This window comes from Mauremys mutica, chromosome 3 (genome assembly GCF_020497125.1).
Source record: "Mauremys mutica isolate MM-2020 ecotype Southern chromosome 3, ASM2049712v1, whole genome shotgun sequence".
NCBI lineage: Eukaryota > Metazoa > Chordata > Testudines > Geoemydidae > Mauremys > Mauremys mutica.
This window is the reverse complement of record NC_059074.1, coordinates 156039581-156051703: the sequence shown is the minus strand read 5'-3', so window position 1 is coordinate 156051703 and position 12123 is coordinate 156039581. Positions and strand designations below refer to the sequence as shown.

The following is a 12123-nucleotide window of genomic DNA, read 5'->3' as shown; positions in this document are numbered from 1 at the left end:
ATGAGTTTTGCAGACACTCCGTCCGGTATTCCCCCAGTGCTGTATTGTGGGTGGTGCAGATCATGGTCTATGTAAAGTCAGGTCACCCACAGCTCTATGCAAAGGCAAAACGTTTAGGCATAAGAACGGGAGTTACCAGAGGGCAGTTTTCAGCCTTAACGCTGAATTTCTTGGTTGTATGCAGTTTATGCCAGTTAGTTAATATGATGTAATACAGGTTCTGACTGTTTTTTTGATTAAAGATCCACTGCAGTGTAGGAATGTTGACCTCACTGACAAAGCACCAGGTTGGCTAATTAACTGCATTCTGCCAACCTAAATGCACCCTAAAGTTTTAATGGAACAATTTATTCCATTTATTTACATTTTCTTCTCCCGAAACAACTTGTTGTGTAGTGGTGTCGGTACGAAGTGGCTGTCTTACCCTAGCGATACCTCCAGCAACCCTAAAATGCAGCTATCATCCATAGGGCCAGATAGTCCCCTCTGAGAGATGTCCAGAGAGGAATGGAAGTAGAGGGAAAACCCATTACAATGGCTAAAAATGGGAGCAATAGGAGTAGAGCCAAATAGCATCTTATCATCCCCTCCTTCTGAGTTTGTGGAACATTCCTCTGTCTGCTTGGGGCGCCTCAGATTTAGGAGGGCATGACTGGAGCAGAGAGGAGAGTGGCTGAGTATGGTGGTAGAAGCATTCCCCTGCTTGGGATCATCTTCCAACAAACCAGAATGAACGAATGAATGCTGAGCCCTCCACAGAAATTCTTGGGGTCTTCTTGCCCCACTCTGGCAAACATCTCCTGGAAAGAGGAAGTGGGGACAGGTACAGATAGGGAGGCAATGGCAGCATGGCTCAGGCTGGAGAAGAACTGCCAAGGAGACCTGGGGCTTGGAGTAGCATGAGTGTTGAGCTCCATGAGACTGCCTAGTGGGTTTTGAGGCAGTCATAGGTTTGGGTGGGGGCCACTCCACCTACTCAGTGGTAGAGCTGGTCAAAAACATTTGCAAGAATTATTTTTGAAAAGTCTTTTTCCTGTTTTTCATCCAATTTACAGCTTGGCCAGACTTTTTCAAATAGCCAAAATTTCAACACTTTATTTTAAAAGTTTTCAATTTTTATTTATTTTTGACTGGCTCTATTTACCAGAGAGGTTTGTATGTACTTTATGTATGCAGACGTGTGGGGTTTAAGCATCTTTTTACCCTCCAAGGGGTTTGTTCTGTCTCATAGTTTGCAGGGCATTTTGGAACCCATGAGGATGAAATGTAACATGTAAATGCAATTTAGTATTATTTGTACATGGATTTCTTTTTATTTGTAACTTTCCTGTTTGGCATCCTGCCCTTTCATACCGTCACATTTTCATTGAATGCTGAGGGTGCTTCACCTCTTCTGTCTTGTTGTTAAACCATAATGCATAATAAATCAGATCTCAAAGCAACTAAACTCACGTCTGTTTAGTTTTTCTTCTCCAAATGGCCTGAAAAGTTACATTTGAACCAAGCAAAGTGGTTTTTGCGTTACAACCTACAAATCTTCTGTGTTTTGGGCACTTGTAACAGTTGGTAGAGCTCTTCTGTGGACCCCTCCTGTTAGCATTTTTAAATGAGAGCTGATGAAAGCTACCAGATTGGCTATCATGGAGACTGAAGTCCTCTGTATATCCAGACAGTGGATACAGGATGGGCAGTGGCCATGCCGCATGCCAGTCTGCTGACTTGTCCTCAGTTGGGGACAAAATCTGTCTGTGCTGCCAGCCTGTTCAATCCTTGGCTTCTTTTTCGGAAACTGCTAAGATCAAGTGGCCAAACATGGTGTGATGGTTTTTGTAATGTGGACAGAAACCACTGACTAATTTCATATGGACAGCTCAGCAACTGAAGCCGCTAATGATGTTTCAGTCAGTACAAGGCTGGACTGAGTTGATCCAGAATGGAAGGCTTTGTATCGCTGGAGCCCTCCAGTCCCCACTAGAGTGAAATTTATGGCTAACCTCAATACTCCTGCCAGTGGAACTTTATACTGAAAGAAATGTTGATAGACACTCTGCTTTTAGCAGCAAAAATCCCAGGTCCCAACATCAAAAAGCTAATGTGTCACAACTTCACCACAAGCCCTTCCAGATTAGAGCCCTCCTCTAGAGCCAGTCCCCAGAACTCTGAACCAGCCTGGAGGTGGGAATGTCATTAAGGAGTGACACAAGGTGCTTCCCTCTCTTTCCCAGCCAGCCCCAGCCCCTGTTGAAATCTAACAGAAACTCGGGGTTTGGAGTTAAGTGAATGCAGCTTCCTTGGAGGAAACTAGTAACATGCAGCCGACATGTGAATTGCAATGCAAGTTAATTGGAGAACAGTTGTTACTGACAAAATAGTGGAGCCTGATAATGGAGTGGGAAAGCAGACACAGCCTACTTTAGCATATAACCTTGTGTTAATTGCTGTTCTGTTTACACTACCCCCACAGGCTATATCTACTGTGATCCCCAGCTTGCGCATGTATACTCGCATGCGCTGGCTGAGAGCTAGCTGGTGTACAAATAGCAGCGAAGGCAGCAGAGGCACGGCCTTGCTGGGCCATGTACATACAGACAGGGTTCTGGGCCATGTACATACAGACAGGGTTCAGGTGGGTTTGTACGTGGCTTGGCTAAGACATGCTGCGGCTGCCTGCGCTCCTGTGGCTACACTGCTATTTATACTCATGCTAGCCCGCATTGAGCTAGTGCGACTATACATATACACGCTGGGAATTACCCTAGCTCATGGTGTCGGGACAACATTAGATATACTCACTGAATGCTAAATCTGTGCTGTGTTACTGCTTACACCCACTTTCTACACGTTACCAGCATTACACCAGCACTCAGATGGGCCCTCACTGTGTTATTACCTGGGATAAAGGTCACTCAAATGAAGTATCACATCTCACAGTGGTCGATTGTAATGCAAGCTCAGAAGAATATGTGAGTGGCTGTGGGACTATGTGGTTTGGTTCATTTCCGGTCCCTGTGAAGCTGTGGAGCTTTGGCACCTTCTCCTTCCATGACTGGCAGGAAAGAAATTACTTGGGACCATTCCTGCTGCTCCTGAAGCTAGTGGCAAAACTTCAACTGAGCTGAGCAGAAATCAGCTTATTTGGGTTCTACCCTTCCCAGATATTGAGCTAAATTAATCCTGGGTGCAATTTCACTGGCTCCAGTGATGCTGCACCTGTGATTACGATTAGATTCCCAGAAAGTAGCAGGAAATTTTAATGCAGATATTAACCAATCATGACCCAACACAAGCCCAATAAGGCTGTTCTCTACACAGGCAATACAGATGGTACCTGGGATGGTTTGCTTCTATTGTAGCCTCCAGGCAGGAACAGGGGGTCTCTTTAAGAAACCACCGATATTTTATTCCGTTATATAAGGGAACAGAGAAAGAAACAGTCCTGATTTTTACTTTTTTAATAATGTTTTAGGACCAGGGTACAAAAAGGTTAATGCGTTAATTTGTAAAAGATAAATGCACTGCAGTAAGCACATCCTACATACATGGAATATATTTCTCTATATAATATCAACACAGATATAAAATAAGTTATGCTTGTCTTGTTTTTTTCATCACAGTAGGAGCTCAGCATATATCAAGTGACAACAAGAAGTGGAGCCATACCCCGTCCCAAATGAAAAAAATAAAAGGGGCGAGGGGGAAAACAAACCTAAAATGGAGGGATTATTACCCAAGTAAAATCCCAGGAAACCAGAAATGTCATAGTGAATGAAAGGAAGAGTTGAACATTTCTTGGCTCAGGATGGAAGTTCTGGATGGAATAAAGAGTAATTGTGTGAGGGCTAAGCAAGGGCTCATTGCCGGTCTCCAGGCTATTGCTCACAAGGACACAGAAAATACAGCAAGCCCTTCCTACTGCTACATGGTGCCTCTGTACTCATGATAATAGATGATTCATCTGACAGTGTTGGATTTTTTTTTTTTATAAGATAAGAACATGAGCTTGCGGTTTTCATTGTACACACTTCTGTGATAACAGGTAAACATATCACTTTCTAGGAAGGATAAATACCATCCATTGTCCAGAAAGCTTTCAGAAGGGGAAAATACTGAGCAGTTCCATATGACACATTCAGTGGATTATTTGAGGATGATGAAGCAGGGAAAATTCCTCCCCTCTAAACCATCTGATCTCTGCCTCTAAACATTCAACTATTTCCATGCCTTTGTCCCCTCCTTCTCTTTGTTTTCCTGTGGGTTGTATTATCATTTGCTTGGCCATGCCCTGAGTCGGAATCTCCCACTGGTGTCAATGGGAGATAAAGGTGCTCAGTAGCTTGTTGGATCTGACCCACTGTGGTTAGAGGAATTCAAACTGCCAAATTCAGATCCAGATGTCAAAAGCACTGAAGTTTGGGCGTATTCAGATGTGCTGTTTTTGGCTGAGCCCGCCCTAACGACAGGGGCCACTTGGAAAATTCAGAACTAGATCTGGATCCAGATTGCAGACACCTCTATAGACCCTGTCCATGAGGGCTTTTATCTGGGGTTCCAGTGGGGGCTCATCACTAACGGGTGATGTGCTCTTTTACTTTGATCTGCAGCTCAGGGACTTTTGAGTCGCTTCTCCTTTCCCACCAGGAATTTCACAAATCTCAGGCTGCATCTGAAGCCAACTAAATAGCGTGGATGAAGTTCAGGACTGATTCTGGAGATTATCCTCAGATAACTTGCGCCTAATCCAACCCCAGAAGACACAGCCTACTTGATACTTCCCTCCACCCCCTTCTGTCAGCTTCTGCCACTGTCTCCAAGCCTTTCCTTTCCCTTCATCTTTACAGACTACACATTAGGAAGCAAGGATATTACATAGGAAGAGTTAGTTGCATGTTAGGATGAGAAAGGGCTGGGCTTTTTTGTTTTGCTTTAGGTTTTCCTTTGTACATTAAAATTGTTATAAATCCAAAGGTGACCTCACATCTAAAGGTATAATTTAAATAAACATGTCTCTGGGTTGTCTCTCTTTCCCCCTCCTCCCTCGTGTCTCTCTGGTGACCTTCTTTTCACTCTGTCAGTTTCCTCTTGGATGGAGGGAGGAGATGGGAAGGAAGTTCATTTGGGAGCTCGTGACCTTCCAACTTGACCTTAATGAGATGATTAGCCAAGGCAAATTCCTCATCATCCAGCATCCCGTCCTTGTCGATGTCAGCTAGTTTCCATATCTTGCCCAGCACGGTGTTGGGCAGCTTGGATCTCACCATCTCCCTCTTGGCGTTGGCCCCAGTTATTTTACCATCGACGGGTGACAGTGTGTAAAAGATCTCATCATACATGGGCTTGTCTCTGGCCACCACCCACTCTGCATCATCGATTCCTTCTCCCGCTCCTTCGCCGTAGCCGTGTCCGAATGGGCCATGTAGGGTGCCCTCAAAGGCACCTCCCTTCACCATCTGCATGGGCCTTTGGGACTCCTCCTGGCGTACCAGCACCATGAGCTGTGCAATGTCATTGGCCAGCATGTCTTCCACTGTCTCCAGGAGTTTACTCTTCAGTGGCTGGAATTTGCTGAAATCTTGACCCTGCAGCTGATCCTTAAAGCAGGACAACAACAAAGAGAGGGTAAGCTGCAAGCATTAGTGAGACTTAGCTGGGCTGCCGGGCAGGAGGTGACACAACAGCAGCGCTCAGTATGCCTCTTTTCTGCCACAGATCCCAAAGCACTTTCATAAAGGGGTGTGTGTAAAGATCAGGGACTTGAGTAAGGGGGACCACGGGAGAACACGGCTCCCTCTCCTCTAGGGTGACCAGATGTCCTGATTTTATAAGGACAGTCCCAATTTTTGGGTCTTTTTCTTATTTAGGCTCCTATTACCCCCCCCCCCCCCATCCCCATCCCAATTTTTCACACTTGCTGTCTGGTCACCCTACCCTCCTTTGCCAAAAGCAAAGGGAGAGCTCTCTTGTCCCCTTGGCTGGTACTGCTAATGCAGTAGGTAGACAGACCCCTTCCTTCCTGGCTGATGTGGCAAAAGCTCTCACTCCTGCTTCATCAACTTTAACCCTTGGTAAAGATTATTATCCCCGTTTTATAGATGGGGAGAGACAGGGTGCAGAGAGGATCAGAGACTTACATAAGGACCAGGAATAGAACCTTCTTGCCAAAAGCAGGCACAAGTAGTACTATGCAGAGCACCCTCGCCGCAAGCCAAGACTGCTTGACCCATTCAGCCCACGTCTGCCTCTGTGTCTCAGAGCACTTCTGCATGGCTTGCTACACCCCAGCTGGTCTCTCTGATGCTCTGCACGGCAGAGCTCCCTCACCCATGCTCCACAGAGGAGGGAGGCCACCGCTGGGACATAAGAATTGTTTATTTATATGGCTTTGATTTTTGCCACCATGAACCACAATTTCAAGACATGAAAAAGAGGCCAGTACTTTATGGCGTGTACTACGGAATTACTACTCCATATTACTGTGTGGGAACATACAACCCTAGTATTGCAGGGGAATGTACTATCTCATATTACAATAAAGAGAGGCACGGTTCAATCTACATCCAAATAGTTTTAGAAGCAACTGCGACATTTCAGGAGTAATCCTTCCTTTAAAAATGCACGAGTGCCCCTCTCCATTATCTTATGGAGCAAACTGAGGGCGTGCCTGGCGTGAGCTATAATTTCATTCTACCCCTTGTATTTCAGGGCATAAACTGATTGCCCATGAGAATAAGGAGAGGGGGGGTTCCCCTTAAGTGCAGCATTGTACAAATGGCTGAGTGTATACTTGTTTTCCTCTGAAACATCAGATACCAGTCACTCTCTACACCTGCGTTCTGGCCTGGAACTTATCTGATGTGACAAACTCCACTGGCCTGACTTTTCACAGCCAAGTAAAAGTGCTTAGAGCAAGTGTTACTAGTTCATCCTCTACTGAGAGAAGCTAAGTGACATACATCTTTATCCCCAACCTCCACTTCCTTCTTAAATAGCATCCATTTACTCATAACAGTGGTATAAAATTCACATCTTAGCAACTAATGAACTAGATCCTCCAGCTGGAAACAGGCTGCAACCTGGATTGAAGCCAGTCACTGGTTTGAACATCTCCAACATGGTTAGCATACACTATATGAGGTCCTGATCCAGCACTCACTGAAGTCAGTGGAAAGGCTCCCATTGACTTACATGGCCGTTGGCGCAGTCCCCAAATGTGTAGCACAGAAAACCTGCTTGTCCTTTTAAAAACAAAGAGGGATACTTTAATTGTCACATCCACTTTCTCTACAGGAGTCTTTCTTTGCCAGAAATAAACAAGCAAGGGAGCAGAGAGCAAAAAAATAGCCCCTATTTGAATACAGAATATTATAAATATTACATCAGTAGTATTTGTGAGGCCAGGCTGGTCCTGAAAGCTGTAAGCCTGAGGTCTGAAATAAAAGACAGAAGGAGCTAAGTAACTCACTGTAAGAGCTGTTTGTGCCATAGACTCGAGTGAAGGAATCTTCCCTCTCTTGTGAGGGCGTTAACCTGCCATTGTTGAAATATCTATGTCTAAATATAGCCTGGACATAACACAGGTTTCATTTCTGCCTTACAAAAGTCCTGACACACTTGTAACAGCATCAGTTCAGCGTTGCTTCTGACCGACTCCCTACAGCTGCTATAATGCTCTTGTCTTGGTCAATTATCCGGCCTTGTTATTCCAGCGCTTACCTGCATCTTTCTGAGATTCGGGAAGTCTCCTGGTGAGATCTGATGCTCCCGTTCGATGCGGCTATAAATCTCCCCCAAATTGTTCACAAGCTCCTTCTTCTTATTGTCTTTACCAAACACTGATGGCATTTCCTTCTTCAGGGAGCTAATGATGTAGGCGTGGACCTGACGGGCATAAGAAAGAGATGGGAAAGAAGACCAAGAGGAGCATTAATGGGTACATCTGAGTATTATCTTCAGCAGATGGTACTCATGCATCCAAGCTTTGGAGTAAACCCTATCCTCTCTCCCTTCCCCTTCACTGAGCTCTTCCTCTCTGCCTGCTCTTGCTGGTTATCACTACTGCACAACACATACCATTCTGAATTGTGCACCCTGATTGGTCTGACACAAGAACACTGTGCATGCTGGGAGATGTTTGAAAGTCACCTGTCACAGGGAATTGTTTTGTTTCATTTTATACCTCCCTTCAGGACAAAGCATCCTTCCAGCTAGCGATGCCAATTGGGATAGCAGATACCATGCACTTTGGATCTAGTTAGAGTTTAATCTTAAGGTTCATATTTTCTGTGTGGCCGACTTTAATATGAATACATAAAATGAATATCTTATGTGCAAGGATTCTGCCGATCCAGAGGAACTAATTCCACTGATGTCAACTTATATCAATGTGACTAAGGGCAGAATCTGTCCCAGTGCCTCCATTGCTAACCTGACCTACAGTATTGGGTGAGGCCATCCTTCTATTTCCTCCCCTAATAGTATGGTGTGTTATGCTGGTCCAGATAGGATACAAAAGCCTGAAGTATCACCTGGTCCCTCTTTTCAGCCAGAGCAGGACTGTAACCTACCATATATTTTCAAGAGCTACTTCGGCCCAGTTCAAATAGTTCCAGTGAGGGGGTTTCCACCACTTGCTTTGAGCAACACTTCCACAGGGTGCTACTAAGCTCACAGTATGGTTTAGCAGTTTCAGTGAATTGCACTGTATCTCCTTCTCCGGTGTGCATTGTTCTCGTGGGTCTCCTCTGAGCCAGATTTGCTCTGTTAAGACTATTCAGAATTGGAAGCCAAAGGCCCAGAGCTGCCCAAGCGCCGGTGTGTGTTGTTAAGTCTGGTGATCTGGGGTGAATTTTAAAGTTGCTACTTTAAAGCAAAGAGACTGTAAGGGATGGTGTCCATCGCCTGCCACTTCCTGTGCTGACAGCCTCCCTGATATGATTGCTTTTGCTTCACCCTACTCCCACCCACATTATTATAACAGTACCTCTGGGTACAGCAACAAGGGCTAGTCGCTGCTAGGACATTTGTTTTTTCATATACACAGTGCCCCTCCCCACCCACAGTGCAACATGATGGACAATGGCTATGACCCAGTGAGCTGAAATAGCCAAGACCTCTCCTTCATCCTCCCCACCATAAACTCTACAAGGCTGAGTTTCTCTGGCAAGACCCACCTTGGCCAGCCGTGCCCGCTTGATGAGATCGTTCAGCTTCCGCAGGGCTGCATTGCGGGGCAGGCTTTGAATATCCCTGAACAGGTCCTGTTCCTCGGCCTCAAACAGCTTGCGGTTGTCAGGGATCAGCAGCGGATGGGACCAGAAGGAGCCGATATAGACCCTGATCACCTCGGGCGTGTTGACAATCTTCCCCAGGGACCACATGAGGGCGCCATATACGCGCATCAGCTGCTGGGTCTCAATTTGGTCAGCCTTGTTGAGCACCACCCTCATCTTGTCCTCGTGGTTCTTCAGCGCCTTGATGACGTCAGAGAACTCGTCCGAGATGTCCAGCTTGTGGGCATCGAAGAGGAGAATGATGCGGTCGACCCGCTCTGCAAACCACTCCAACACGGCTGCAAAGTCATAACCTAATGGGGGAGGAGGAAGAGCAGAGAGACACATGGGAGACGAGAGAGGCAATGCGGTGCCGTATTCATTGACAGGCTGAGAAAGAATAGGCAACATGCTGCAGGTTGTGCAGAGCACTGTGGGAGCCAGATAAGAAAGGCACTGGAGACATCACTCTCCTCTCCACCATATCCCTGACTCCAAGGTGTGTTCTTCCCACACCTCATTCTGACCAACACTGGTTCACCGAAGACATGCACAGTTTCTTTTACAGACAATAGTCCTCTCCTCTGGACTGGCTATAGGGGAGCACTCAGACAAATCTTAAAAGTCACACACAGAAGAAACTGCCATGTTCAGAATGCAAACTGGTATATCCAGTCACATGACAGGAAAGTCTAGCCTCTTAATTACTTTTCATCAAGGTAACCCACGAAGGCTGCAGGGTTCTGGATAATTATAACCTGTACCCTGCCTGCTCTGAGGTGTATTTCTTTCACCATATTAACAATACTTAGCCGGGGCAAAATTCAGTTTGTATTTTTTTTATATATATATACAATTTTGAGGGATAATATGGATGTTTACTTTTAAACATTTTTTTTTTTAGATTTTTATCCATGTTCATAGTTGCAGGAAATTATAGGAGGGTATCAGACAATAATTTAATGATAACAGATGCTGAGATTCAAAAAGTTAAAGCTTTCTAACTAGTAAAACAAAAACTGCCAACATCACATGTCAAAATATACAAATATATAAATATCCTTAAATCAAACTCTAATTTAAAGTTCTCAAACAGCATTTCTCTTATGTTGCCTATCTGTAAATGTTGATTATCAGTGGAAATATTTTTTCAGCGGTTTGTGTGTGTACGACGTTTACTGACATTTAATGACCTTGTCAGGACCCAAATGAAGGGAGTAGCTATAGCATCAACTCGGTCATTTCTGCAGCCAGCCTTGGTTACATACCCATCTCCCCTTTTCCTTTTCACAGATCGTCCTGTGCTGTAGAGTGCAGGATTTCCCACCCGTCTCTTTTCCTCCTCTCTAAACTCTTTTGTCATTTTTTTTAAAATCTCCCCCCACCTGCGTGCGTTTTCCTTCTGCGTCTAGCTGTGCCTGTCAGTGCACATGACTACAGGGAGGACTGGAATGCAGCACTGGTGCACGCTAGAGGGCTATTTATCACTCTGCTTGGCACAAATAGGAGCTGTGCTCATAAATTCCTTTGAGTGTCAAATGCAATGCAACACAGCTGAGTAGAATGTAATTCCTTTGGGCTTTCCATGGCCTGCTTGAGTTCGTGAGTCTCGTGGTGCTGATTGCTGGGACTTCACTGGCAAAACGTAGCAAGAGATATAAGCAGATGCCCTGCCCCAGGCATTTACTCTAGTGCTGAAATCACATTCCCTTGCCGCTACGTAAGACTCGAGCATGAATGGAAAATGAGTCCCGACAGTGGAAGGGGAAGCAGACAAGATAAACAGGAAAACTATTTGCTTCCATCAGATGTTTCTTCTTGGGACAGGTTTCCTTCTGCTAGCTTGAGAGGCAGTCAACAGATTTATCCCAGCTCCAGGACTGACAAGCATTTCAAATCGGCAAGTCTGATGGGATTTTTCATAGGGCGGACTAAATTTAAAGATCAGAGGGGTAGCCGTGTTAGTCTGGTTCTGTAGAAGCAGCAAAGAATCCTGTGGCAACTTATAGACTAACAGACGTTTTGCAGCATGAGCTTTCGTGGGTGAATACCCACTTCTTCGGATGCATCCGAAGAAGTGGGTATTCACCCACGAAAGCTCATGCTGCAAAACGTCTGTTAGTCTATAAGGTGCCACAGGATTCTTTGCTGCTTCTAAATTTAAAGAGATACAGGTCCTGTTGTGAACACCTCCGTGGCCAGCCCCAGCTCCACACTCTCTGTGGCACTTGATCTTATTTCCCCATGTAACTAAGCTCTAAGAGGGGATAAAATAGACAAGCCATTTATTCACCCCAAGTTGCCTTTCGTAGTCAGCAGCCTCCACTGTGCTAAACAGTGCAGCTTCCTGAGCTGTTTGGCTCCGTCCACCAGTGTTTTGGTGACTTCCACCCCTGCACACCTCAGATTTTGGTGTTGCCTGCAAATTTGAATCTGGCCACTGAATTTATACCAATGAAAACCGTAAGGAAGTGAGATTGCATCTTCCATCCATGGAGAGATTGGTTCTGAGTCAAAAAGCTCCTCCTGGATACCTAAGGACATCCTACACTGGGCTACAAACCCGTGGGGCGTATCATGACTTGAATACTAATAGGCTCAACTGCTGTGACAGTATATCAGCTCTGGGGAACACCTGGGATTGCTCTGTAGGTCAGTCTTCAGCACTAGTCTAGGCCCTTTTGCATTTTGTACTGGCACTGCCCATGCTAACGCCAAATGAGTTCCTACCAGGCAACCTAAGCCTGTTTCCATCAGCCTACTTTGGAGTAATCCCTTCATTGCATCCCCCTCCGCCTGTGATCTTATCAGATGTCACCAGGTAGGAGGGATCGGTCCTAAATAATAATAATACTTG

General features: G+C 45.4%; 2 protein-coding genes across 2 annotated transcripts in view; one reads left to right on the top strand and one right to left on the bottom strand.

Moving 5' to 3' along the window:
• Nucleotides 1–12123, top strand: part of CAPN14 (calpain 14) — a 103054-nt gene that overhangs the window by 16402 nt on the left and 74529 nt on the right. The window lies entirely within an intron of this gene.
• EHD3 (EH domain containing 3) overlaps nucleotides 3438–12123 on the bottom strand; it is a 35521-nt gene continuing 26835 nt past the window's right edge. The window contains exons 4-6 of the mRNA XM_045010071.1: nucleotides 9168–9580; nucleotides 7711–7875; nucleotides 3438–5588 (exon numbers count right to left, since the gene is read on the bottom strand). Coding sequence (XP_044866006.1) covers nucleotides 5061–5588; nucleotides 7711–7875; nucleotides 9168–9580 — 1106 coding nt within the window. The 3' untranslated portion in view covers nucleotides 3438–5060. The remainder of the gene's footprint in view (nucleotides 5589–7710; nucleotides 7876–9167; nucleotides 9581–12123) is intronic.